Source organism: Anneissia japonica, unplaced genomic scaffold (genome assembly GCF_011630105.1).
Source record: "Anneissia japonica isolate Jap-2015-1 unplaced genomic scaffold, ASM1163010v1 scaffold987_len1640505_cov201, whole genome shotgun sequence".
NCBI classification, from domain to species: domain Eukaryota; kingdom Metazoa; phylum Echinodermata; class Crinoidea; order Comatulida; family Comatulidae; genus Anneissia; species Anneissia japonica.
The window spans coordinates 825,366-852,865 of NW_022714175.1; the positions used below are offsets into that span (position 1 = coordinate 825,366).

The following is a 27,500-nucleotide window of genomic DNA, read 5'->3' on the forward strand; positions in this document are numbered from 1 at the left end:
CCCCCCACTTCAACTTCGCGCCTCAAACCCCCCACCATCAGCACCCCCATTTCAAGTATTCAGTATCCCCAACAGAGTGGCATTCTAAGGAGCATTCTGGCTATTTTTTATTTTGAGTTAATTTATAATGATGATTATGTTTTTTCTTTTTTATTTCAGTTGCCCCTTTTGTGAAGCACATAAACTGTTCACTGAATATGAAGTCCAACTCTTTGCCTTTAATTCTTCGTAAGTATTATAGGTTTTTATATAGCGCTCAATACAATTAAGCGCTTTTCCACATTATTACCCTAGTCATTGGAACAATGCCTATATGTGGAAATTCCATAGTGTGCTACATGAAATATAGCAGCGCATTTTTTAGCTTTTCAACCAACATGGACACCATGTTATTCTCTCCACTTAATTTGTTCTGTACTTTGCAATGTTTTTTGTTTCACAACAACACAAGCCAATATTATGGCTGGTTTTACTGGATATTCAGGATTGTAACCAGTTCCATATGAGGGCCAGACATATATTATATCCAGATTCTAATCTAAGAAGCAGATGAGAGCTTTTATGGGGTTCAGGGGTGAAGCCCTTTTGGAGCTGAAGCATCCTAGCATGTAACTGATGAATTTCATCATCATTTTGATGATTTTTGATACAGAGTGGGTGGCTGTACCCTCTCACCCTCAACAGCTTTACTCTTGATCCCATCAGGGCGTGTAGTACCACCTAGACCTCTGTAGGCCCTGTTAACCACCAGCAATATTTCAAACTCACAACCATCCCAAATGAATGCCCAAAACTTTACTACTATGCTTCAGTGCTTGATGCATAACATGACAGGTTCATAAAATAATTTCTACCAACTAACAAAAAGTACAGTGTGAATATGTATCATTTTATTTGATTTTTTTCAGTATTGAAGACTTAAGTATACTGCCATCAACTGGGCCAAAGAGACCACAGGGTACATGGGCCATGAGTGAGATTGAGCGAATACTTCGTACTTTGCTTTCATGTTGTAAGAATGTTAATTTAGATGATGATGATGGACTTGTAGAAAGTGGAACTGTTCATGTTCAAATGCTGGAGACATACAGGAAAGAATTCAAGGTAGAAATAGTAGAATGCCCAACACTGGTGATGCTAGACATTCCTTGACGAGGGGTCTCAAGTCTACGGCAAGGGGTCCACACCCAACTCAATCCCACCATGCTTGGGGCTGAGATGAGCAAATTTTAATAATAGGCACCTCAAGATACCTACAAATGGCAGTCTCATATTGTGAAAAAAGCTTTCTTTGAAAAAGTATTCCATAACAAGGTGAATTGATTCTTGAGGGGGAGTCCAGGGTTCCTCCCTTGGGTTGCCAACACCCCTGCTGGTACTGCAGCTCTTAAGAAAAATGTTGAGCAGTTAGGAAAAATGTCAAATGAAGCCTTGTGAACTTTTAAATCTCCTCAGTCAATCAGTCAGTTTTATCAATAAAGTATATGTATTTAATATACCGAACTTTAAGCTTGATTTTCCATAAAATTGCTACATCCTATCCCCGTCTGTAGCTTGACACTCAGTGATCATGCTGACTACTTGGCATAGGACTAGAAAATATAGAAGTCATAGCCCAACATTGCTTCTTCTAGGTCCTAGCCTAGACTTATGTTGATAGGGTTGTTTTTGTTTTTTTTTATATAGAAGTTGTTACGATATTTTCACTGAACAATCTATCGTTTGAACAACTAGGCCCGATGCACTAGTTTTCTCTTTAAACATCTTTAAATTTCTGTATACTCTTGAAATACAAACAAGGGAAAATTTGACATCAACTGTCAACAAAATCAAAAATGATATTCAAGGCGAAGTTGATGACGTTTAGTGAATTCGACAGATGATTTGTCATTGATTATGGTTCATTGCAGACAAGTTGGGAAAGTTTCTACTCTGATTCATCGCAGACAAATCAAGGAGCCTTCCTGATGGTGCAAAGTACCAATTGCTGCTGTTAAAAGCCTCCAATAACTTTGTTCATCAGGTGACTCTTAAAATTGATGAATTGAATTGAATAAGTGAATGATTCAATTCATTTTTTTCTTCTCTGTTAGTTGGTGCGTGTTGTATGGATGACACTTCGTGAACGTGTTGCTGCCATGGATGAGTTAGAGATGGCCACAATGCGCCTCCGGATACGGTTACCATGGGAACCAGTTGACCCATCGACAGAGAATTATGTAATTGAACCAGGGCAGGTAAGCTTCCTCTAATTGTTATGAAACACTAATTATGATAGTCTTATTGAAGTAATTCTAGACTGGTTTACTTGTTTTTTTTAAGATTCACATTATAATATTTGTTTAAAGTTTATTTATCTCATCTTACTAATAATTATAATGTTCATTTTGTTTCAGGTCGAACAACAGCGCTTCAAACTGCTGAATGATTACGCTCTTGCCAACAATGAGTTACGTAGAAAACTAAGCCAGCAGCTGTACCTCAGTAACTTAGCAACATCAGACTACAGTAAACAAGGAGGGGAAAACCCAGAACCATGTCCTGTATGTGTTAATTCTCTGGGTTGCCAGGTAATCTAATTTTTTATTTCAAAGAATTATTTTTTTAAAAACTTGTGTTTGAGATTATCATCATTCTTTTGTAAGAATTGTAATTATTATAATTATTGAATTTTCCATTTTAATCAAAATAAATTGTTACTTCTACTATTAATTTACCTAACTTCTAATTTAATTAAGATATAGAGACATTATGAGGTAGGCCTTATCAGTTAGGCTTATGTTTAAGCTTGTCCTTTGATCAAAGGTGTTATATCTTTATCATCTTCATCATCATTTTCATTATCATGGTGTCATGCTCTTAATAATGGGAGTATATTTAGTAGAATATTTTCCTTAAACTTGGTTTCCATACAATCGCTACACTGTCGCTACAGTGTTTTCAGCGCAATCGTTGTATTGCTTAGCAGTCCCCGATGCAATCATGAAGGCTTCCTGATTTGACCGACCAATCAGCATCACTGAAAGCTGTTGGCGATGGCGTGTAGCGATTGTGTGGAAACCAAGCTTTTAGATATGGAATCTGCAAGATTATTTGCAATAATTGTTTAGAATTTTATTATTAAAATTGTAATATTATTTGAGACCTTCTAATGTTTTTATTTTCTTTTTAGTGGACTGTGTTACAATGTGGCCATTGCTTCTGCCATGAATGTATGGCTGTTCTTATCAAAGGCTACTCGTCTGTCGGTCGACGCAAGTCCCTCAGGTGCCCTACATGCAGAACATCTACTTACGTGGAAGACATATCATATGTCAGCACGCAGTTGAGTGCGCAAGATCTTGAAGAAAATGGTGTGAGAGTTAGGGTAAGATTAGCAAAATAGCTAAATAATTAAATTTTCTTTACAAATTTGGAAAAAGATATTGAATCTAAAGCTAAGCTGACAGTATGTCACCCTTGCATCGCAATTAAACTGACCTTTGGCCGCAGTGAATCGTACAATTTGAGGCAACATGAAAATAGTTAGCCCATGGTTTATGTTGCTGCTATCAAGGCAATTCAACAACAGGACGCACATTTCCGCTCATGTACAGTCCTTTGATCTTTCGTGGCTTCGATACTAGTTGCGAGTACAGCCGTCAATTATTAGTCTGTGTGCCATACGTTTTATGGTGTTCGTTACTATTTTATTAACTTTGGGTACTTCATGATGTCTGTTACATCTGATTTCTTTTGACCACGAGCATGTTAAGTGCTTCTATAAACTGCAATTTAATTCGTGAAAATTGACCAGCAAAATGAAAAGTTACAGCAATTGAAAATTTACGATTTTTATAAAAATTCATGTTGTTATATAACATTAAACATTCATTTTGACAATGTAAGATTAAGGTGCACAAAACAAATTGAGTAGACACAGAAAATTTATTTATTTTTTCTGCGAAGTGAGTCTCATGAACCACACTACACCACAACATCAGTAAAATTAATATGAAATGATGAATATAATTTCACTTTAATGTTAGTGCAAAATATAATTAGGCCATTGTAATCACCACACCACGCATGATTATCATGGCAACTAACACATGCATGGGTAATTCATCACACGCTGATGGTTATTTATGGTTTGGTTGCTATGGTTTTTGTGACGATCAGGGTACAGTAAACACAGTCAAGCGTGATGTGGGTCCTGTTGATGAATTGCCTTGCTGTAGTCCATTAATGTTTTCCAAATGATAAACCAGATTTCACGGTGAGACTGCTTGATGGAATAGAATTATATACAACAAACTTTTCCATAGTTTGGTACACAGAGTATTCACCACCAGTTTTGACATTGCTGTTTCTTTTTCATGTATTTTTTAGGGTGGACATTCAACCAAAGTGGAAGCAGTTATAAGAACATTACTGAATATTCAGATGAAGGAACCTGGGGTCAAGTCTATTGTATTCTCTACGGTAAAAATGACATCAATAAACATACTAGTAGGTATAATAGATAAACGATATAAATGGTAATGATTTTAACTGCAATATATTGTGATGTTTATTTTTTTTTCCATTCAGTGGACAGATGTGTTAGAAGTAATAGCCCGTGGTCTCCGTGACAACAACATTGAATATCGCTCAATCCAATATGGTGGACATCCACGATTCCAGGCAAAACTTATGGATTTCAAACACGATGAGAAAGTAACAACTCTACTTCTTCCCGTCCAATCAGGAGCCAAAGGACTAAATATAATTGAAGCAACTCACGTCTTGTTGGTTGAACCAATTTTAAATGTAGCTAATGAGCTTCAAGCTATTGGAAGAGTTCATCGTATTGGACAAACTAAGTAAGATTTTCAACTTAATAAAGACATTTGTCTTGGAATTTTAAGATTAAAGCATTACAGAATTAAAGGAAGTAATTTAATTTTAACCTGTATACAGATATTATTTATGATATATTTTAACTTATATTTTCTATTTTAAGGCCAACCGTTGTGCATCGTTTCTTGATACAGAATACGATAGAAGAGCGTATACAAGCGATGTTGCAAACAACATATAACAGGTAAGTGTGCTTCAATATGCAATATATCTATTGTCTGAATTAGTTAATAGTTCATAATTTTTGTTTCTCAATGAATAGATAGCACACAACAAAGGGAAGTCTTCCCATTACAAATGCCATTATCACCATCAGCTTGCTCTTGTATGTTACTGCGAATTTTTTAACAAAATATATGATTGTTAATTTTGATGAATGGTCAGGTCTAAAATTTTAGTATAATAGCTACTGTAGATCTCATTTCATAAATAAATAAATTTATAAGATTTATATAGCATGCATATCCAGAAAACTGCTCAAGGTGACTTTTTCCCTAGTCATTAGATACAGAATCAGTCATCGGGGCAGATGCAGAGATGTCCAAAAGGGGGGGGGGCCGAAAGTGGGGCCGATCGAGATAATAATACCCTAGGGGGTCCGGGGGCATTCCCTGTGAAATTTTTGTGTTCTAGGCCGGGGCCCCCCCCCCAAAATCCACCCCTCATCATACACAACGTGCAACCTTCTCTGCTTTCTGGGGATTATTCCTGATTATGCCTACCAGGTACCCATTTATACTCCTGGGTGAAGAGAAGCAAATGCAGATAAGTGTCTTGCCCAAGGACACAAGCAGTGTGACGAGCATTGGTCTCGAACCCCTGATCTTCCGATTGAAAGTCGAACACCTTACACACTGCGCCACATGCTTCTACATTTCATTGGATGTTTATATTTAGTCTCACTTATCACCGTATTGAATTTTTTTGTAGCACATCTGTGGATTCAACTGAATTGGAACTAGGAGGCTTAAGTCTGCATGATTTGGAAGACATTTTTTCTGAGATACACATTGATCAGCAGTCAAATTACCACAAATCAACAGCATCACTCGGTAGACCAGACGACGCTAGCTCCTCATTTGGTGGACCGGATAAAGTTGGATCATCTTTCGGTAGACCAGACGAAGTTGGCTCCTCATCTGTTGTTAAATTAGATGATGTCCCATCAACATCAACAGACCCCTAATCCGGCCTATCCGGTGTACCTGGCTCTTCTTGAACACTTTCTGTTACTTTCCTTTCCAACCGATATTTTTGATATTTTGTTTACTAACTCATAAAAGTGAGGAAAGGTTGAAATGCCACCTTAATCAGCAATTTGTATTTATTTATTTTATACATAAGTATACAGTTTATGTGTATGGACACATAAACATTTTTTCGTCCTTTTTAAAACAATTTTATAAAATTATAAAATGTAATAAACTAAGGAAATGCATGCGAGAAGATAGTTTTAAAGCATTTGAATATGATAGTGATGAAAGTAGCTAAGTTAGAAGCCAGACAATGGCAGGAAAACATGGGGATTGCAATCTGAAAGTAAATGTTGATATTAATATAATTATGTTAAATCTATTTATTGAAAGTGAGGAAAGATATAAGAAAGGATGATTTTTAATGATTGTAATATAATAATAATAATTTGCATATTCCAGTGTATTACATATCAAGTTAGGCTCTTTTTTTTAAATATTAGTGCAGGTTTTTGAGGGATTTGGTAAGCTGGGCACTCCCTGTGACGGTCATCGGCTGACGCAATTCTATGTAGAACGCAACGCGACAACGCATGCGCAGCGGATCGTTTTTAATGACGATCCATTCAGACTGCTGACAGTCGGCAGGCGGTGTTGTGTTGCCTAGCGCTCAAATAGCGGAGTTGGGTCGTCGTACATCGCAGTGAGTGCCCTGCATAAGTAATCTATTTCCTAAGTTTTATTGCTTTAGTTTGACTTATTATACAGTTATTAGAAAAAAAATAAAGAAAATCCCACATCAAAGGATAAGAAAACATTAATCTCAACCTCAATTTCTAATATTGAGAAATAAATTAGGAAAGATGATTTTTAATGATTTTACTTATGATGATATAAATAGCCATGTTAGGAATGACCAGTAACAAGACAAATTAGAGAAGCATTTTGCAACTTTTCATGTTATTTATCGCATGTTGATAAATATAGTTTGCATTTATTTACATACAGTATTTGCATATTTGATAAAAATTTTCAAAACTTTGCCTGTACCTCTTTTTACTTTAATTTTCTAGCAGTGTTGTATCTAGGACTCTTGCTTGAAATGGAGGAGTTGATTGGGAGTGGAGTGGGGCTCGATGATTTGATCATAATAATCTTAATAACTGAAGGGATGTTAAGTTGCAAAATTTGGTTATATGAGGATTTTTTTGCTTTAAAACTTTCAGTGGGGGTCTGGGGGAAGAGCTATTTTCAGGAAGGGGGGGGGGAGGGACGTGTACACACAAACCCTAGATACGGCACTGTATTCTAGTTGAAGTTAGTTATATAGTTTATTTTGAGTTTAATAGTTGTACTGTTTTGTTATAGTTTATTAGTGAAAATTTAGAACAATCATAAAGACATTCCCACATTCAAGAACATGGAAACTTCAATATATTTTAGTGTTAGGTTTTTTACTGAATAGTAACAAGAGACAATTGTTGACCAATTGTAGATGGGTAAATCTTTTACTCTATTTTGTTAGTAGTTGACCAGGCTAAACTGAAAACTGCCCGTATTCCTCCAATCAGATCTTGCCTCGAAAGTAATACTAGAACCATCCATACAGCAATGGCCTAAAGTTCCTCACTCTCTAATTGCCATTAGACGGTGAAAGGTTAATCGCAATACATGCATATATACTAAGTACAGTACCTCAATTATCAAGATATTGATAATTCAGAAAGGGATATTAAAATGATTTTTACAGATTCTTATCATTGGGTAAATTATTATTTTGTAGTGTTTTCAAACACTACAAATTGTCAATATGAAGAAATAAATGAACTTAAAAATACTATTACTTCTACAGTGTTCCTTTATTGAGCACACAGACCACCATGGGATGATGGTAGAACTAATACCCTACACAGACTACACTCTGTTTCGATGCAATCGGTGGTAATCCAAAACTGATTAACTCGGATTGCAATCAACAAACGCAGGCAAACCAACGCAAAAAAACTTTACATTCTAGGGACTAGGCCTATGTTGACTGACCTCAGCCAGACAGTGCCTGTGGAATTCATTGCGATCTGATTCTGTGGTAATCGGGAGTAGTAAAAAGATTTTACTTTGCAAATGGATGTCGCAATTGCTACAACCGATTACAATGCGATGCTAGTCTGAATGGGATATAAGAATGATAACATACTATATACATTCTAACATAATTCATAGAAAATTTAGGCCTGTTACATGGACGACATTGCATTATATACACCTAAGTCCCATTATTTTTTAGGTAAGTTCCTATAAGGAAACTGGCATATATCGGTTTAACACTGGCAACGTTAGCTATTGTAAATGTACTAACTGTGCACATTTATGGCAGCAATATGCAAATGTTATTCTGTTTTATCATAATCATGACACAAAATCTCATAAATAAGCCGAGTTCTAATGGTACAGCTGACCTTAAGAATATATGAAGTAATGACACTCTCAAAATATAAGTTGGTTATATCAGAAATTATTCTTTCTTTTGGTTTTGCATGGCTTTTTTTCTACACAAAAAGCTATGTGCTTGCACAAATGGTTTCAAATGGGTGTACCATCAAAAGAAATATGTTTCTGATTGAATTGACTTAATTGTAGCAATATATAGTACCGGTTGATAAAGTTGTGTACCAACTTTAAGCTATGGGGCCATTTGATAGAGCAGAAATGGTTAAATTAAAACAGCCCACCCAAAATGTGGCACGACTCCTGATGGGTAATTAAACATTATATCAGGAGACAATCTAGTGGTAGAAAAAAGAATGGATGGATGATCATAGTAATAAAGACAACATTTTGTTCCCAAAAATATGTAAAGGTATCTTACCAGAATAAACCTTTCAAATATGTACATAAAACATGCGAACTGAAATCAAATACTATGAAATATCTACCTATATAAACTATTACAGCCTTCATTTAAATACCAAAACTTTAAAATACTCTACTTTTGTGGTGATTTTTTTCTTACTCTCATACTCTGATAAATACAAAAATTAATACCAAATGAAGTCTTCACTGGGAGTACAACATGACTACAGTACATCCCTTTATTGATGCAAAACTTTTTGAAACAAGATCATTTAAGAACCCTCTGCTTTAAAGAATATAAGCCTCAAGCATCAATACATAGGTAGATTATATTCCGTGGATTCTACAGGCAATGACCAATGAAAATGTGTTTTTGAGTTTGCTGCCCTCTATGTATTCCTGAGTTTTGCTAGCCTTTGTGTTAGCTCATCCTGCTCAGCTGTTGAGGCTCCCATACTTAAAGTTGATTTCTGCTCTGTTGGCAATTCCATATTTAGTTCCAACCTGTAGAAATGCAAGGACATTTCATATTACTGTACGTGTTGTTACTGGCGATCGTTATTTTTGTATATTTAGTTAATTTAAAGCAGCATCAGTGTATACATGTTACACCTAGGGCTGTAAAAGAATTAACTACTTCACAGCCCATCAACAGCGCAAACCGGCACACTTAAGTATGGTGGGCAAGAATGGTTATTTCATGGTTTCAACTCCTAACTGAGAGTTCAAGAACTTGAATGGAAATTGTCACACCAAAACCCTCTTCCTATGTTTTTATTAATTTCAAATAATTGGTGCATTAATATGAATTTAATCTTTTATAAAGGTCGTGAGCTGGAGCATGATGCTAATCACAAATTTTTAGAAATTACTTGACATTATTATATTCCAGTAAACTATTAAACATAATGTTGGTTATTCATCAATCAAGGCTACCGATTTTTTAGACGCAGAGAGAGGGTTATAATGTACTAGGCCTACTTACCCTGCTTCATCTGCAACCTGTTGCATTAAGTTATCAACATCTGTTTGTGGTGTACTCATCGTTGTTGACGAGCTCATTGTGTCTTCCATGCTGGCTGATTGCACGTCCAAGTCTTCAAATTGCTTCTCAAACTTCTCCATCAAACCTGAAACCTGAAATGATCAGAATATCTTCATTAAAGCCTTGTTTCTATAAAATCACTATACTCTATCACCAACAGGTTTATAAAACGCTGATTGGTCGGTCAAATTGGAAAGACCTTCCCTACTGCGTCAGGGACAGCCACTCAGTGTAACAATTTCAGTTAAAAGACTGTAGGAGACCCTTTGGGGCAGAAGAAAGCTACTTTATGAGATAGTGCACACTTCCAACGCTCGGATCTTCATGAAATAGCGCTATATAAGTTCTGTAAAGTAGAATAGAGACCACATGATATTTTAAACAGGCCTAGATTGATAAAGGTGTTTTTTTAAAGAACCTTAACACATGAACTCACTGTCATTGCATTATGATTCGGAAAAGATTTTGGATGTATTTCTATCTATATCTATATCTATATCTATTTCTATATATGACAGTATACATTCTAAAAATAGTAGGGCGATTCAATCATGATTATGAAACCTTAGAACAAGTTCACTATCAGTGAATGTTCTTCTTTCGTAGAATGCAGATTTATCACAAAACATATTCTGTAATTCAGAGCACAACAATTCAAAATTCTTTACATGCACAAGCAGATGGCTATGAATATTCATTACGTCCTAGATCTTACCAACATTGTGTAATTGAAAACTCCCTATATTTCAACAAGCCAATAATTCTTGGGATAAATTTGGTTACCTTTTCTAAGTTCATTGACCTCATTGCACTGTCCATTGATTTGACGACCCCAGCCATTGATGATGTCACTTTCTTCATGGCCACAGCTGATTGGACACGGCTAGCCACAGCATCCACCCGTGCGCTCATCCGTAACATATTGAGAGCTTGGCTTTTGTTTCGTATTGAATTTTCAGCATGTATTTTAGCGCCCTCCATGTTACCTTTCTGGATAGCCTGTTGTATAGTAGGGGAAAAAAGTTCAAATTTGCCAATGTTAAGTACCGGAACTAAAATATGTTAAGTTAATTCTCAACATTAAATAAGCTTTCTCCACAAGTCATCAATGTTTAATCATTGGTTACCATGTTCAGATACTTTACCAAGTACCAAGACTATGAGCCTTAGGGTTAGGCCTTAGACCTATATATTTTCAAAAAAATCTTATTAACCCATTTCACTCACTGTGCTTTGGCAAAACCATTTTTTGCCTTATCTGTTTCAAGAGTTAAGGAATTCAGTTACTTTTTTTCTTATTGTTAAAAAGTATTTTTTCATGTTTTCTAGTGTTATCAATGACTCCACATACAATATTAACTGCATTTGGTAAATATTTACACAGCAAACACTATCATTATTTGCATTCAACAACATTTTCCCTGCCTATCAAAGGCTGAATAAGTAATGTCATTTCTACATTCTTTGTTTAATAATTCTCGTCCTTTTTCTGCAGGAAACTTTCAGTACTCATGAACTCTTCCCAAACTTCTCTTTCCACATATCACATCCATTTATGGGCATGTTGTCAAATCATACAGATTTGTCACATAAAACTTTATATTCTGAGATTCATATAAAAAAATGTTAAAATTCATGTTTTTTAAATGGTTTCTTTTCATATGTTTTGTATTAATTTTATCAATAGCCACACATACCATATACTATGTTAATATTTTGTGACAAAACATTATAATAATTTACCAGCAATCACAAATTTATGGTAATCTTGCTACTTTATATTATAATGATTGAGCTTATAATGTGGTTAATTTGGGTGCTTATATTTGTCTTACATCAACCATGTTGCATGTAGACTGTAATCCATATCATTAGCAGTGGAAATTGTTTTTTTTTTTTCAGAAAGATCAAATTCTAGGTACATACCTTTTTTAATTTATTCTTCTCTTCTTTCTCAAGTTTCTCACATTTCTTAGACTCTCTTTGAAGAGATTTAGCAGCAAATTTCAGATTAAAAAGGTGTTCTTCCATCTGGTTAAGGTTACTAACACGATGTCGAGGCATATTTAATATATTTTACATAAAAATTATTTAAAATAAATTACAAAACATGAAAGGCCTCCGTTACTTTGCTTCACTAATAAACACTATCGTTGAACTGAGATTGAAACTAATGTTATTGTTAGGATCTTCTTCATTTATGTGCAGGTAGAGATATTGTATTACAATGACGGGTTGGCATGGTGGTTTTGCAGGTAAGTTGAAACTAGCCTGTTGCTAAGCTACCATTAACAATTTACACATGTACAGCATTAGACACTATACATTTCTACCTCTTTTGCCAATAATTTGGTATATTATTTCAGTTTCCGTTTCTAATTTTATTGCTGATGACACTGTGTTGTAAGATAATTAGACTTGTTCATAGATTTGGATTTTGAAGGGCCAACTTCTGAACAGAAAATTAGAACTAGGTGTATCTCAAAATACCACAACAACGTAATTGTACTATGAAAATATGTGCAATAATTACATGGTGGTATTTTCAATTCAATTAAAGAAACAAATGCAGTTTAAGTTTAGTATAGTAGTATTTATAGTATTCTCATGCAAATATATTACTGTGTGGTTTTGCTTAGCCTTGGCCATAGGTAAGGTTGAGTCTACACTAGTACTAATAGTTGCTGTAACCAAGTAGACTTATGTTTTTTAATTTATTCAATTATTATGATAATTATATCAATTATTACAGTACAGGGTACCTTACTAAAATGCTACATCATTGATGTCATTATTTATCTTAACATGTTTTCAAGTATCAAATACCAGTTACAAGTATCAGCCTCAGTTAAAAGTTAGAGAGTGTAGGTACTACATGAGCGTTTTCTTTAAACGGATACTGGCATTTTAAAAGTTTTCATTATTATTATTATTATTATTATTATTATTATTATTATTATTATTATTATTACTAGACACTCAATACTACTCTAGTCTTACTATACTGCTTTCTCATTCCTGGTTTTATTATCAAACTCATTGCAAACTAAATTGAATTATGAGGAGATTTACAAACAATATCAAAAATAGACTTCACAAAATAATTAAACCTTAAACTTCAAGAGAACAACATCAAAATAACATTTAAAAAAACACATCAAAGCAACAAGAAGTTTGCTAAGGCTTACACTGCAATGATAGTCTGGTCTTTGAAATCCACAAAACACTGACTGTCCTAACCTACTACTACACTAGGCCTAGTACATACTGTAAAGTACTACTTACTCCTACTTATTATACATACACGACAGCTGCAGAAGGCCTTGTTTGTCTTTGGTAGGGCCTAGGCTAGGCCGCCTAGGCCTAGCCCCTGTTTTAAAAACACATCTAAATAAGGATACTTTCCATTTGTGAAGACATTTTTAAATCTGTATGTCTGACTACTTCTTATTGTAACACGACGTCTAAGTGTTGAGTATAAAATAGAAGCAGAAATGACTCCACTTATATAAAAATAAAGTCAGGGCAGCACAATCAGATGACAATGAATGTATGTTTATTATGATTGATCCTTCCGTATTTGGACATGACGTCACGTTATGGCTCTAGCTAGGCTCATTCAATAATTATAAATTTTTAATTTATAAAAATGTATTGAATTCTGTTATACTTAGTATTATTTAGTAAAATTATATAAATAGTTATTTAATTTTTTTTTTTTAAATTTTTAAAATTTGTTTTTTCTTCGTAAAGTAACTATTTGCATTGTTTTTATAAGTAATTGTTTGTATGATTTCTTTCCGTCTGCACTACTCTCTCTCTCTAGGTCTGGATGCTTTTTCCTGATGATCCCTCCTCCCCACCATCCGATTGATCCGATGGCTTGCAGCTCAGGTGACTGACACAGCGGAGCAGCGAGTGGAGGAACGTGAGAGGGAAGCCTCTAGCCCTATGTGAACAAACAAACTTACAAGAGCAAATTCGGAACTGAGTAATCAGACATTATCCTCTGTAGTTTAAATCGAGCTGATCCGCGCTTTGTAATAAAACTTGACGTACGGTATGTAATGTTATCTTCAGTAAAATAAATAGGCCTGTAGGCTAGTTTTTACTATACTCAGGCCTAGAGTAGCCTCTAGGCCTAGAGTATTAGTAGTAGTAGCCTCCTCTAGGCCTAGAATAGACCGTCCTAGCCTAGGGGCCTAGTTAGTCTACCAAGGCCTAGCAGTTAGGCCTAGTTTTATTTGTTCTAGGGCCTTAGTTAGCTGTTGGAGGGGATTCCCGTTGGAGGCCTAGGTCTATTCTTTCTACCTAGCTAGCCTGTGTTTTAACAATAAAAAATCATGCTTCACAATTTTTTTTTTGTCGTCTTTCTGTATCTTACAATTGTTGTTTTCCTAAATATATAATCATTTTACATAACAAATTTGATTAAATTTTACCTCCATCCTGTTATTGGTATTTTACACGGATGCCAGTCAATTCGAGCAGATGTCAGTTCGAGCAGATGCCAGTTCGAGCGGATGCATTTAGTGCGAACTATAACAAGGGCAAATTTATAGTAGCCCTATTTTTGTATTTGTTTGTTTTAAATGCAAAAAATGCTCTGTGCACTAAAGTTCTGAAATGTTTCTGGTACCTTTTGATAATTATTTCATGCTTGAATTACAGTCTTGGCTAATCCGACTAAAAGATGGCCACTAGCAAGCACTTATATTTTGAAACTATAGAATTTCGCACGTAGAATTCATGGTTTTTGTCTCCAGTTAGTTGAATTATATAGTGTTGTAACAGTATTTGTAGATTTACGATTTAGGCCTATATTTGTAAATGGGAGTAACTGTAATTGTAATTGTTATTCACCATAGAAATTTTAATTATTTTTACGTATATGGTATCAGAAGGTGCACAAATCATTGGTGTAGTAATGTGACACAGGGGCGGATCCAATGTAGGGGGAACTGGGAGGCATGTGCCCCCTCGTCTTGCCACTAAATTTAAATGTTATGTGCTATACACTTATCTATTCTGAAACTGTTGTGCCCCACCCCGCCATTTGAAAAATTCTGGATCCTCCAGCCCATGTGACAAGCTTATCAACAGCACAGTAATAGACATCATACCAATTTTCTCCACTATTCACCATTCGTCTATAATTCAAAACCCACTTTTTTTTTAAACTTAGCATGTGGAAAGAATAACAATGACTAAACATTTTTTTATGAACGTAGGTATGTTTAATTGTAAATTGTTAACCTTATAAATCAATTAATTATGACTTTTTTTTATACATAAGTCTATAGGCTTCTTCCTCGGAACCCACCGGGGCTTTTCCCCCTGGCCTCCAGTGGCGTATCTAGAAGTCTTGAAATGTGGGTGCTGATGGGGGCGCGAAGGTAAAGTCCGCTCGAACTAGCATCCGCTCGAATCCACTCGAACTGGCATTCACTCGAAGTGGCATCCGCTCAGATTGACTGGTTCCCTTTTACACTGTTGAATGCAATAAGTAAATAAAACAATATCTTTACGTTCCATTCAAAATAGATTTTTAAAAATTTGGCAGTAATCAGAACCGCAAAACCGCAATGGTGACAAGTAACGAAAGTACAAAGTGTAATAGAAAATTAAGAGCACAGATACTGAGAAGTTGAAGCTTTAAAATAAAATGTATAATGAAAGAAATTGTCCTTGCCAACATACACATTAATACTTTTCGTGTACTTTTTTGCTGAGACACATAAATTAACTGGTAAACAAATTAATTAATAATTTGTAGTAGAAGGTCTGTAAATCCTTGAAAACTTTTTTTGTGTTGTGTATTATTGGAAGTAAATAAATTTGATAATTAAATTAGGTTTTAGTAAATTAGAGGTTTTTCCATACTTTATGATGATTGAGGGTGTATCCATAATAAGTCAACATGGTAAAGACTGATTCCTCTCATAATATTTTTGTTTTTATATTACCAGATCTCTTGGCAACATCTGCCCAAGATCAGATACTCCTTTTGACATCTGTAGTTTGTATAAAAGCATGTACAGTCTATTATAAGATGGCAGCCAGTGGTGATCATATATATAATATCCTGCAAAGCTTGAGGGCCAGGTTCCCAGAGGTATCGGATGACGACATCTGGAGGGTCATGACACAGGTAAGTAGAAAACTACAGCAGGTTGCATTGGTGGATCTGGGTTCAAATGTAGGGGTGGGGGTCAGATTTATGAGTGCCCAACTTACCATGGTCAACTCACTAAATATGTACTAGATATAGAAGATGTCAATCGATGGATTCAGGATTTGAAAAAAACCCCCAAAAGAAATTTTTTATTCCTAGATAGCGGAAATGATCTTTCCAGACCTCTGAGTTGACTTATAAGTTATTTAAAATTCAAGGTTTTCCCCCTCTTGAATACGGTCAGGTAAATTTTCTTATTACAGTAAATAGGCCTATTATGTGTGTATACATACAGAAAAAAAAATTAATTAGTTTCATCATAATTTTCTTTCCATGAATCGATGAACCGATAGGCATGAAGAACTCACTTTTATACAAAAATTATGTTTACAACTTTGAACCGAAAGTAGTGTTCTTAATTTTATTTAATTGAAGGCTAGTTAGGCTAAGCCTTGCTTGTCCGATCTGCCAACCTATGCCTAGGTAAGTTAGCATGCCTTTTGTAGGTCAGGACCCATTAGTATTTTTTATATTACATTTCTTCACTGGGGGTGGGGGGATGTTCGTCCAAACACACTGAACCCCTGGATCCGCCACTGATACCTGAGATATGCTACAAAAAAATATATAATTGGTTCGGGTCTCATACATAAATATATAAAGTCTTGTTTGTGTAGATAAATTAATTTCCAAAACACTATTTATTGAGGCCAAGTGATATTGCTTTACGATGACAAGCTACATAAGGCTATACGTACATTAACAAGACCCCCGGAATCCCCTCCCCCTCAGATCCGCCAATGGGTTGTAAGAGTTCCATATGTTTATGCATGTTTTAATAGTGTGTAGCCATCTCTCTTTCTCTTTTGCAATAATGATAATAATAATATATATGCTTTCATTACAAAAATATATATATACAATGCTTTTTTAACTTTGGCAGAATCAAAATGATTTTAATGCTTGCTACAACACTTTGCAAAAAGAACGAGAAAATCGGCACTATTATGGTTCGGGCCAAAGGACTATGACGACCTCTGCTGTGGATCTTCGAGAAAGACAAAATGATAATGGCATCCAAAGCACAACGCAGCATCCAAAACATCGTTACAGCGAACCAAATGTGCAATATCAGAGGAACATCTCGGAGGCCACTATACATCTAGAACAGCAGCAACGACCAGTCTCTGCACCGCCTGACAGATCTAGTTTCATCCTACAGTATCCATTACAGCAATACATCAACCAAACACCCAATCCAACTCCTGTACATTATTCTACACCATACAATACAAGGATCACACCTCCAGCACGTTCATACTCAACTTCCGCAAGTCTAATGATGAACCAGCCAGATCATCATCCCACTCAACACTGGACAGATCCGCAACAGCGGTACGCTACAACTAGCAATAACAACCATCAGTATAATATCAGTTCCACTTCACCGTCTCAAGTAAATAACATGGTGTCTTCTATTCATTATGTTACATCGAATAATCTACCATCAACTCCAGCTTCCAGTAGATCTAATGCATTGCTTCATCATGCGCTTACAAGCCCGGAGCTTGGGAGGAGGCAGATGTATCCAAGACAGTTAAATTTAATGGCGACTCCTAATGATCATGGTCCTGGAACACCTCCACCCATTAAACCTATGATGTCACCAGCATCTAGTCTCAGCTCCCTTACAGACAGTCCTGAAGTGAAACCAGATTTAAAACAGCCACCATTGCCACTCACCAAAGAACAGGAGGACTTTGCATACACACAAGGTACAGTATGTTATTTGTTTTGCCCTTAAAAGGTAAAAATAACAAATTCACCCAATTTTATATTTCAGTTGTGGGCTTTACCCACATAACTACGAGATGTATAGCGCATTAGGATCATGGAAACATTTTATAGAACGTTTCCCTCTGAATCAGCCAGCAGAAATAAAAACTTTCCATGATTAGTAAATAATTTAGTACGGTTAATTACTTTAAAGTATTTTTTAATTATGGTATGCATTAATTAGAGAGATGTCTTCAAGGCTAAGAGGGATGAGGTTGTTTTAAATTTGCTTTGTCATTCAAAATTGTGTTAATATTTTAAAAAGTTAACATTTTCTATGCTTTTCTGAAAACAAACAAAAAAATGCAAAAATTTAGAGAGGAAAATCATTATTCTTAGCCAGTCTGTAAACTTGTGAATCAGCCTTTGTTTAGTATTTATTATAATTATTAATGGAGAATATTAAAAATTGTGTTAACATTTTAAAAAGTAGAATTTCCTATGCTTTTCTGGAAAAACAGTAAATGTGGAGAGGAAAATCATTATTCTTGGCAGTTTGTTTAAGAATTGTTATGTTTATAGTATTTATTAATTAATAGTTAGAGAATATTATAATTTAAATGCTTTATTTGTTTTTCTTTTTAAAGCCTTGCTTCTTCATCAGAGGATGAGGTATGACAGATTAAGTAAAGACTATAAGGAAGAGAAAGAAAACCTTGAAATGTTAAAGCAAGAAGTTGAATCGATGGAAAAACAACTGGGAGAAAAACGAGCAAACAAATCAGCAGTTTCTACTTCGGTAAGTTAAAAAGCACCCTCTATCGCTGTGAGTGCCTACTCAGTTTAACTTATTATATACAGTATCATTTAAACTTGCTTGGACACATGCTACCACTACCAGAATGTACACCGGTAAAGATAGCTTTAAAAGAGCACATGAGAAAAGCTAAAGGAAACACAGCACACATCAACCAAACAAATAAACAAAGACCTCTTCTTTTCTTTTGTTTTTTTTGTTTTTTTGTTTGGTGTTTGAATCGTTTTGATGTTGTTGTCGTACTGTCTCGATCGGTAAAAGTTATGTGGTATTAATGTTGCACCAAGTGGTTTTGTTTGGTTTGATGTACTGTATACACACTCATTTCTCAACACCCTATTCTGAATTTTGCCCGATGTTGCAGCTGATTTCTTAATAAAATGTGAAAGTTTAAGTCTCAACTTTAAATAGTAGGAAAGGGTACATCTGTTTGGGAAAATTCTGGTTGCAGTACTTTAACTATAATTGGTTCTTTTTTTTCTTTCAAGGCAAAAACAGTAACAAAACTTTCTGAGCAGAACAGGCAACTTGAAATCGACATAAAATGCATGACACGCGAAATTGAGCTACACAAGAATCAAGGTGATTGCTTCATTTGTATTGTATTCCTAATGTCAGTTCACACTATCACATTTTCTGTGACAAAAAAACTGTTGTATGCCCATATATAGTCATGATGTGCCTATATATGGTCATGATGTGGGACTGTTTAGTGTGAGCAGTGCAACCATATGTGCGAGGTGTTGTATACTATTACGATCACATTGTTTGCAGTGGTGGTGCCAGCTTTTTCCTGAAATTTCATTTTTCCCCAGCTGTGGGAAGGGAGGATAGGCTTCCCCAATGGGGGGTATGAAGCCCCATGCCGGGGAGCTTGGACCCTTTGTTAGGGATTTCCTGGCGCCACCCCTGGTCTACACTATCAAATTTTATGCGACAAATAACTGATATTTTAGTGTGATATGGCTTCATCATGCCCATATAAGGACACATCACACAAATTTGTCACATAAAATTTGACACTGTGGACAAAGCTTTAGAAATCCATATTTCATAGAATTGCGCCCTCTAGAAGATTATAATTGCTCACTCAAGAAAATTTTATTCCATAGCCTTTCACACATGTACATATAGTTAAATTCTGCCCTCTGGAGAATGGTTTCATTTGTTTTTAAGATTACACTCATTCATTGCTTGCCTTTTTCTTTCATTAGAGTTGCACCCTCTAGAGGATAATATTTTATGAACATGAAATTAATGTAATTTGATTAAAAATTATAATAAGTGATTTTGTTTTTTTACAGGTAAATACAGCGATGGGTTTTATCAAAACATTGGTTATACCGGTGCACCAGGACCAGTCCAACCCGGACAACCAGACCCCCGTGCAATTCTTCCAAATTTTCAAGGTAAATCATTTTTTTTCATAAAATTCGTCTATAACGTTCATTGCATCATTATATTCATGTGTTAAGTTAACAATTGTGGAGAAAAAATCAATATTTGCATATCGAAATATGGTTATTGGCTTTTACTTGAAAATAAGAATTTAAAAATTAACAATTATCTTGCCCATTAATAAGTGCACATTAATAATATCTTTCCTATATTTTTTTGTATGTACAGTCCTCAAATTGGGTGTTTTTGTAGCGAAAAGCATAATAAGTATTTTTTTTATTTTCATTTAGAATTTATGTTTTGTTTTTTATAGCTTTAATCTTTTTATAGCTTTAATCTTTTTAAATTAGCTATTCAATTATTCTGTTTTTAATTTGTGGACTTTTCACATTTTGTAACATATAGTATATTTTTTGATAAGATACTGTAATTTAAATTATTCTGTTTCTTCTAGTACCAAGGGTGCGTGAAGATGAGGGAGGCAGTGATTGGTTGTTAGTGGAACAGAACGATGATCAACAATGGAGCTGTAACGCTTGCACTTTTCTTAATCATCCCGCCCTCCACAAATGTGAAACATGCGACTCGCCACGTGGTCCATAAGTGAATTGTTTTTGTATATTTTTTTTGGCAAGCAATGATACAGTGCCCCCCCCCCCACATAGTAAGTTGGCTGCTATAATTGGAATAAGGTTTAATTTATTCACATGGACTATCTTCACCCAGAAGTGTAAGTGTGTAGCCAGTGGTAACATTCAGTGCCAAGCACCGATCATTCTGGTTATAGCATGGTATTCTCCAGCAGTGGCATCTTGGAGTATTGACATGGGGGGAAGGGGCTGGTGGGTGGCATGAATGTTAAATTGGGGACAGATTGATGGTTAAGTGAGGTGCTTGTTATTATTATTATTATTATTTAATAAGAGATTTATACCATGCCAATTCAAAATGGCAGCAAATGAAATATAATCTAAACTAAAATAAAATAAATTGTATTTGACTCTGTGGTTTGCTTGGTAGTATAAAGTGTTATAATTTTCAGTCTTGGTTAAGGCCGATAATAGTTTTCGCTGTTAACGTACAATTAATATATATAAAAGCATACAGTGTGTATATAATTTAATCGTAATTATGAATTCATACGCCAATTAAATGTTCCATTTTATTATTTAGTGTTCAAACTTTTAATTTAGTAATAGCTAACAATAATGATCTATCCAATTGTATCACTTTACACAATGGTTGTACAGTGCAGTTTAATATTTGCAACAGTATGTAAATAATTTTTAAAAGGTAGATTTATCGATTGAATCCCATGCTTTTGGCAAATCAAGTAAAATTGCCAAAATGAAATACAGATTAAAAATATGATTAATCAGGGAGATCAGTCTTAGAAATTGTGGTTATCAGAAAATATTGAAGGTTAAATATTATAATGAATACCTTTTGCAGAAAAAAAAATTGTTTTTAGAGGCCTTATTTGCCACATGAAAATGAGAAAGTAGATGAATTTCCAATATATATAAGTTCCATATAGAAATTTCTTTAAGTAAACCAAATACTCACTGTTATTTTATAGATGAAAGTTTTGCCCAACTCACAGTTATGCTTTGTCAGATAGATGTGGTTTGTTTATTGTTGCTCCAGACGTTGCTGGGTCTTATGTATTGATACACTTCAGTTGTTTTCAGAAATTTGTCGTAAATGTGTGATAATTGGTGTGAGCATTGGTCTCGATTCTGAAAACAACTGAAGTGTATCCTTACATAAGTTCCACCAACGACCGGAGCAACAATAAGCAGACCACATCTATCTAACCAAGCCTGACTGACAGCTGGGCAGAGCTGTCATCTACAAAATAACAGTGAATTTTGGCTTACTTCGAAAAATTTCTATATGGAAACCAGGTCAATTATTTAGAATTTTGTTAATTTTTTTAAATAAGTCTTCTGATAAATCTGAAGCGATAGTGTCCGTGATCCAAACATTGGGACGCAACCCATATTATAGGTTGCGAAATGCTGTGTTAGACACATGTAAAGTAGTACTGTACATATCTAAATAGAGTTAGGTGCAGTTACACAACCAATAACAGGATACAAAATTCAGGATGTTTCATTTCAGCAGGCATAGAAGGATGATTGTTCTGAAATAGTTTTGATGATTTTTTGTTAAGTTTTTATTTTTGTTTTATTAATATTGATGATAATGTTAGTACAGTATTAGTAATTATGATGATGGTAATACTAAACTTAATGATAATTATGTTAAATAATATTATAGAGAATGTGTTAGAGAATTTGATATATGTTGGTGTCAAATCTGCAATAAGGCTTCTCCTGTATTGTCTGGGGGTGGGTGGGGGGAGGCTGGTTTGGAGTTAAATAGCCCAATATATGTCGTCATTATTTTTTATTGCTCTGGACTTGTAGCAATAATGCTATTTTTTCTATTCATTTTTTAAAGACTTAGATAACAAAATGTTTCATTATTTTATTTTTAAAAGGAACAGCAATGGATTAGATGATCTAGTGCAATTCAAAAGGAAATTTGAATTGTCAGCTGCACAGACAGTTGTGTAGGTGAGGGTGTGTGTGTGTGTATTTGTGGGGTTGTGTGTTATTATGTACATTAGTATTGTAATTCATAACTTGATAGCCTTAGTATAAATAATCAACAAATATTAGGAATATTTTGAATAGATATTAGAATTGAATAAATGCTTTCATTTTAAACCATATTTTTCTTTAATTGTATAGAGCAAGTATTTTAGAGTATCAAATATTTTGAAATGACTGTTAAATAATGTTTATCATATTATATTTTCTTTTATATAAACAATATCATATCATTCTAAATGTATGATAAGGTGCTATGTATTTTTTTTGATTTGTCACCAAGTGATTTATAAATGCACCATAGGTACATAATTTGTTTGACTAATTAATAAGAGAGGATCATAAATGCAGATAACTCCACTAGCCTAAGGCATATTGTGCAGAGCTACCATGCAACCAATGTTCACGGAATGATCTTCCAAGAAGGTGTGCAAGGGTGTTGCACATTCCTTAGTTCCAACCCATTGGAGCTGGACATGCAGACAATACATCAAATCATCTCTATCAGGGGTGGATCCAGAGTTTTTCAAACGGGGGAGGGGGAAAGGCACACAACATTTTTAGAATAGATAAATGTGTAGCACTAATTTCAATACATAACATTGAAATGTTAAAATTTAGTGTTAAAATGGGGCCCCTAATGGATCCGTGCCAGTCTATGGTCAAACTGTGGGCATCAGATGGGTATTTGCTATCGCCCAGAATCTCAGTGGGGCAGTAATAATCTGCTGTAGCCATGGTTGGAACATAGATGTATTTCAATTTTAGAAAATTGGTCGGTTTCGATTTTAGTCAATTTTCGTAGTTATTAGATTTGTAGATCGATTATTTTCACGTTATTAATATTAATCTATTCAAATGTAAAATGTATAGATTTAACTCTTTTTTTTTTTAGAAATACACAACATTTTATTGCTTTGCAAATGTTATTTATAAAAGTGCCAATTAAAATTATATTATTATTGACATTGAATAATTTGTTGTTGAATTGTTTAAATCGACTCGTGTCCTAGAGCATTCATCATTATAAACATCCAGTCGCTTTCCGTTTTACAATAAGTTGAGGGTGGATTTAATAGGAAAGACACACCTCGCCTTTTTAAAGAAATTTAAAAAGAAGGGGAGGGAAAGAAAGAAGGAAAAAGAAATTAATGATCGCCCAAAACGCCTCGGATGCTATTTCCGGGCGTCTAGAAGACAACCATTTCTGGACCCCTTGGGTAGTGTTGTCTCTCGACCGACCCACGCCCCCCTTCGGACATCTCTGAATCCGCCCAGGAAGCCGTGAATATGTCACTTCAAATCAAAGTTATACTCGATTTTTTTAAATGTTGCTCGTTTTGTCGTCTTGGTTCGCCTTGAAGAAACTCACAAACTCCAGTATGATACTCCTAAGCAATGACTATCTGTGTGAACGTTTTCAAAGGCCCGGCCCTGCCTCATCCGCTTAAAAAAGTAGGACAAGATTTGTTTTTGGCTTAGTGTTCTAGGCTAAGTCGAACTTCCTGTCTCTGTTTACATTTTGACCAGCAGTTAAAAAAAGTATTGTCAGATACACCGCATCCTGGTGATCAATGGTAAGATTACGATATATATTAATGGATTACCATTAAAGTTTTAGTTAATGCTTGGATCATGAATATTCATGATATGATTGGTAAATGAAGTTAACCCACGCCTTATGACACACCTCGCATTGTTTTACTCGCATACCGTACTTGCGCCTTAGTACTTTTCCTACTAATTATTATTTTTTTTTTACATACGACATAGCTATAATGATCATGGCTGTAATAATATGAAGGAATCGAGATAGAGAAAGATGATCTGTACTTCCTACAACTTGGCTAGCAGCTGATCGGGCGGATTATAATATCATAACACCTCCCTGATAATAATGTAGGCCTATGCCGACAGTTCTTTCGGACGTTGGGCACTACTTTCTACTTAGTTACTATTGGCAACAGGGGTGCGTTCATATAAAGGCGTAATTTCTGGTGTTTTTTTTTTCAGACAATAAAATTATCTTGAATCTTAAATCAGCAAATATTTTTATTGGGCGTGCCATTTTATAGGCCTACTGTATATGAAAATTACCTATACAGTATTTCTTATAAAACATTAAAATATACATACAGTTAGTACATAGATTACCATCGTATTTTGAGGGACACCATTTAACATAACAGGTACTAAAATAAATAAATATAAATAAATAAAAATTGAAAAAAATAAATAAATAAATAAAAATAAATAAAATAAATTGAGGTTTTTATAACAAATTGCAGGTGCGGGTCCAGACCTTCGCACTGTTCGCGATGGCGAAGGTCAGGATGAGAGATAATTCTGTTTAAATATAAAGTGCGCCTGGTGGTCTGGCGAATTTCAACTCTCCCCTTGCAGAAATACCATCTGCCTCAATCAAGTACAAAAATATAAAAAAATGCATTTTTGCTTTGTCTAAATATTAATTAAGAAAGGACTGTAATTAAATCGCTGGCGCCATTTACTGTGTTGACGTGCACTGTTGTGTTGTGTATTTTGATTGATGTGGCAATCAAGAAAGAATCATAGAGATGGATATAGGCCGATACCAGTAATGCGTGCATTCATTCTTCGGCACTTCTAATTTATATGTAATTTCAAAATCACTATTAAACTATTATTTTAACTATCTGTTACTTTTTAATTATTATTTTAACCAATGCTATGGAAAAAGCAGGTCTTTAATTGGAGTGGGTAGCCTAAAGTGGACTAAACACTTACAAACACACTCAAAAGCTGGAATTTCATACATCTAAAGTCCAAAATGACCACTGCAAATTAATAGACCTACGGCATCGAAAGAAAAGGCAACGGCAGGTGTGGTATGTTAATTTCAAATTAACCTCGTAAAAGTGGGAAAACATAAAAAACAATACTGGAAAATTAAGAAGATATCTAATTAATAAGCATATAATACTGTTTTAATTGACAAGTAAACTGTAGTTTTCTGGGCCCGTGTATATCCAGTGGGTGACATGCGATGATATAAGTTCGTACGCATTACAGCAAATTGAAAAGGTCCACATTTTCATGGCAGGCTAGAAAGTACTGAATATAACATTTGTGATTTTCTGTGATTAAAAAATCTAAGATGTTTATAATTTAACCAGTAATTGTTAGGCCAGTAATATTGGGGATTGGTTATACTTTGAGGTCCTCAGAACCCCTGGAATACTCAAACTGCGATCCAACAGGCACTGAATACGAAGTGTTCTTTTTGCTTTCGTCTGGGACAGGAAGTCCTTGTGTTCCGTGTCCGTATATTAGTCTTTTAATCGGAGGTATTTAAATCTTCTTGTACATAAGAATTACTCATGGGCGCAATCATTTTGGGGGTGGGGTGGGACATGTACCCTCACACATACTTTAAAGGGTTTGGTATCCCCACGTTTTGACCGCAATGTAATTTTGTAAGTCAAGAAAATGCCTTAAAACTTTAAATATACTGTATACATGACCCAGATTTTACGGAAAGAGCGTTCTGCAGTAGTTCAGTAAAATTAAAATCATTAATTTACAACTCCAAGTTTGTAAGTATTATGTTAACGTCATGAAACAAGTGTTTAAATTTGTTGAGGTAACTTCTTAGCCCCAACCATGGTGGGGCAGAGGTAGGTGTTCACTTACAACTGTCCCCACCTAAACAGATGCGTTCTTGGAACCACTAGACTGAGGCCCTTCGCCCCTACACTCCAAGAGGCCTTTGGTGGCTCCAGCTATGAGCTCAATTTGCTCCCGTTATTTCCACAATAAGACCGTACGGCTGCCCGTCTCTACAAATTTCGTCCTCATAATCGTTATTAAACTTCTATTAAAGTAGGGAAAACCAATGAATTTTGGAGTTTATTCATTCCCCCACCACCATCCCCGTCTAAAAATTGTCTTCTAATGACAGAACATCAACAAATTACGCTCTCTTCCCACGACCTCGCCCACCATGGGACCCCATCTGTGCGATGGTCAGAGCAAACTCTGGATCCGCGCCTGAATTTGCCCGCATATAATAATCCATGGTTACTCATATTGTGGTACGCGAGAATTGTTCTTAACCAATGACACACCTTGTTCTATACACGTGCACTGTAAGCCTACACATAGTCATACTCTGCATCTCAGTAATTCCTCTCATTATTTTTTTTTACATCTTACATACTTATGTAGGCTATACTGTACTATGACTGTATTAATATAAAGCACTCGAATCAAAGAAGTTTATGTGCGTCCTACGCAGGTGCGGATTGGTCTACTGTATCTTTCAATCATAGTACAATACGGTAGCGTATTTATGGGGATTAACGTACGCCCGTCTGACAAACGTTGTGCTCGTCAGCTAATACCCCCCAGCCCCCACCACACCTCCTCATGTCAATACGTTCATAATAAAAAGGAAAACTATAACTTAAATTGTAATGTTCTATACGACATTTGGCATTTTTAATGGTGTCTATGTCTTATCAGCCTGTTAGATTGTATATACGAACAATTCATTGGTCTTTGGTTGCAGCTTCAGAATGTAAGGATTATTTATACCAATAAATGAATAAATATGCCCTATATGAATTAATGAATAAATACATGAATAAATGAATGAATGAATGAATGAACGAACGAATAAAGAATGAATTAATGAATACAATTTTGTATAAATAATAAATATATAATAAATTACAGTCATTACATATTTAGCTACATGGGAAGAATA

The 27,500-nt window shown here is 34.9% G+C and overlaps 3 protein-coding genes across 7 annotated transcripts in view; 2 read left to right on the plus strand and 1 right to left on the minus strand.

Annotated features, from left to right (window-relative positions):
• LOC117108964 (E3 ubiquitin-protein ligase SHPRH-like) overlaps window positions 1-7,914 on the plus strand; it is a 36,274-nt gene extending 28,360 nt beyond the window's left edge. For both annotated transcript variants that reach the window (XM_033251156.1, XM_033251157.1), the window contains exons 18-26: window positions 160-228; window positions 909-1,104; window positions 2,094-2,237; window positions 2,397-2,570; window positions 3,173-3,367; window positions 4,372-4,464; window positions 4,573-4,844; window positions 4,985-5,065; window positions 5,812-7,914. In XM_033251156.1, coding sequence (XP_033107047.1) covers window positions 160-228; window positions 909-1,104; window positions 2,094-2,237; window positions 2,397-2,570; window positions 3,173-3,367; window positions 4,372-4,464; window positions 4,573-4,844; window positions 4,985-5,065; window positions 5,812-6,067 — 1,480 coding nt within the window. In that variant the 3' untranslated portion in view covers window positions 6,068-7,914. The remainder of the gene's footprint in view (window positions 1-159; window positions 229-908; window positions 1,105-2,093; window positions 2,238-2,396; window positions 2,571-3,172; window positions 3,368-4,371; window positions 4,465-4,572; window positions 4,845-4,984; window positions 5,066-5,811) is intronic.
• LOC117108967 (charged multivesicular body protein 1b-like) lies at window positions 7,910-13,534 on the minus strand. Of its 2 annotated transcripts, XM_033251169.1 has the most exons (5): window positions 13,371-13,534; window positions 11,896-11,993; window positions 10,753-10,968; window positions 9,910-10,061; window positions 7,910-9,428 (listed from the first exon to the last, which is right to left on the minus strand). In XM_033251169.1, exons 1-5 carry the CDS (start codon window positions 13,387-13,389, stop codon window positions 9,314-9,316), a joined length of 600 nt encoding a protein of 199 aa, XP_033107060.1. In that variant the 5' UTR covers window positions 13,390-13,534; the 3' UTR covers window positions 7,910-9,313. The 2 variants fall into 2 exon arrangements, with proteins under 2 accessions (XP_033107060.1, XP_033107061.1); XM_033251170.1 differs by lacking the exon at window positions 13,371-13,534 and having other exon boundaries at window positions 11,896-12,013.
• Window positions 13,535-13,768: 234 nt separating this feature from the next.
• On the plus strand, window positions 13,769-23,653 carry LOC117108951 (TGF-beta-activated kinase 1 and MAP3K7-binding protein 2-like). Of its 3 annotated transcripts, none has more exons than XM_033251143.1 (7): window positions 13,769-14,029; window positions 15,939-16,120; window positions 17,088-17,919; window positions 18,568-18,719; window positions 19,226-19,319; window positions 20,042-20,146; window positions 20,590-23,653. In XM_033251143.1, exons 2-7 carry the CDS (start codon window positions 16,022-16,024, stop codon window positions 20,736-20,738), a joined length of 1,431 nt encoding a protein of 476 aa, XP_033107034.1. In that variant the 5' UTR covers window positions 13,769-14,029; window positions 15,939-16,021; the 3' UTR covers window positions 20,739-23,653. The 3 variants fall into 3 exon arrangements, with proteins under 3 accessions (XP_033107034.1, XP_033107035.1, XP_033107036.1); XM_033251144.1 differs by having other exon boundaries at window positions 13,769-13,960; XM_033251145.1 differs by lacking the exon at window positions 13,769-14,029 and adding an exon at window positions 15,267-15,475.
• Window positions 23,654-27,500: the final 3,847 nt, after the last annotated feature.